This window comes from Cicer arietinum, chromosome 8, assembly GCF_000331145.2.
Source record: "Cicer arietinum cultivar CDC Frontier isolate Library 1 chromosome 8, Cicar.CDCFrontier_v2.0, whole genome shotgun sequence".
NCBI lineage: Eukaryota > Viridiplantae > Streptophyta > Magnoliopsida > Fabales > Fabaceae > Cicer > Cicer arietinum.
Window position 1 is genome coordinate 27706431 of NC_021167.2, and position 1475 is coordinate 27707905.

Here is a 1475-nt window from a genome sequence, read left to right on the forward strand (position 1 = left end):
TTTTTTAAAAAAAATTAAGGCACTTTTTTGAAAATTTTTTTAAAGGAAAAATTTTTTTTTTTTTTTTTTTTTTTTTTTTTTTAAATTTATCTTTCTATATTAGATTATAGCTACAAGAAGTACTATAGTACTCTTAATTTGCACTCTCTTCTCAACATCATTTACCTTGATATTAAAAAAATGTTGTTTTGTTGTGTAGATGGGTAGTCTACCCCAAAACGAAAGAACAAACATATATGGAGATTCTCAACCAATTGATTCATCTAGGTACTTAAATTTTCAAGCTCCATATGGGTTAATTTTGGATCTAGATTCTCTACAATTGTAATATATATGATGTTGTAGTTGTAGAGACTCATACATAAAATAAAATAAAATAAATCTATTTTAATCTAATTGTCCCTTTAACTCAGCATCATATTGTAGTTGTAGAGAATACAAATTGACATGTTAATTTTAATTATTTACACATATGGATTTTTATTCTTCTATATATAATCATGATGATCACTTTATTGCTTATACATGTTTAATTAAGTCTTTATTTTAAATCAGATGGGAACATGCAAATGCCACTCCTCAATCCAACATAACCAAACCGTTACTTAACCTATATGTAAGGATTCATTTTCAACATATATATATATATTAGTAGAGATTCATCGACTCCAAAAAAACTTTGCTTGCGATGAATTATTTTACTTAATTATTCAATATACACGATCAATTTTACTAATTCAACCGTAAAAAAAAAATTCTTATTGAAGAAATCAACTCTTAAAACTATTTGATATTTCATTAAATAATTTTAAATGAAAATATAATAAGTTTTAAAAAAAATATAAGTAAATATCGATGACTAAATTACATAGTTACGGTTGAATCACTGAAATTGATTACATAATTTAATTCTTTTGTGTGCTTGATCATTAATATATTATATCAATGATCGGTGATTGCATTAGTAAAATTGATCGTTTATATTGAATTATAAAGCAGAATAACTCATCAGAGTTACTTCTGGAGTCAATGGATTCTACATTTTATACATATATATTTATATACCACAACAAAAATTAAATAAATATATATTGCTTCAAAAAGTCTATACATATAAATTCAAATTAATTGACCTTCATTATATTTGTTTGATTGTATAATATTTAGGACTCACAATACATAGATACAAAGAAGCATAGAAGTGGTTCAATTGGTTCAAACAGTCAAAACTCAGAATCAAGTGACACACAAGAACCAGATTTGGAGTTAAGATTATCTCTTTAATCTGCCATTATAGAAAAAGTGGCGATTCTATAGTAATTGTAATGATTTTATTTACAATTAATTAAGAATTGCAAAAACACATTGAACAAAAAAGCTAGTGTGTTTGTTTTTTATTGAAATTTTTTCATTGTGTGTTGAATATATAGAATATTCATTCATTGCATGAAAAACAATGCAATTTTTTTACGTTA

At 24.1% G+C, this 1475-nt stretch overlaps 1 protein-coding gene across 1 annotated transcript in view; it reads left to right on the forward strand.

Moving 5' to 3' along the window:
• Positions 1-1475, forward strand: part of LOC101505305 (protein SPEAR3) — a 3306-nt gene extending 1831 nt beyond the window's left edge. Inside the window, exons 3-5 of the mRNA XM_004512959.4 lie at positions 200-267; positions 556-616; positions 1168-1475. Coding sequence (XP_004513016.1) covers positions 200-267; positions 556-616; positions 1168-1284 — 246 coding nt within the window. The 3' untranslated portion in view covers positions 1285-1475. The remainder of the gene's footprint in view (positions 1-199; positions 268-555; positions 617-1167) is intronic.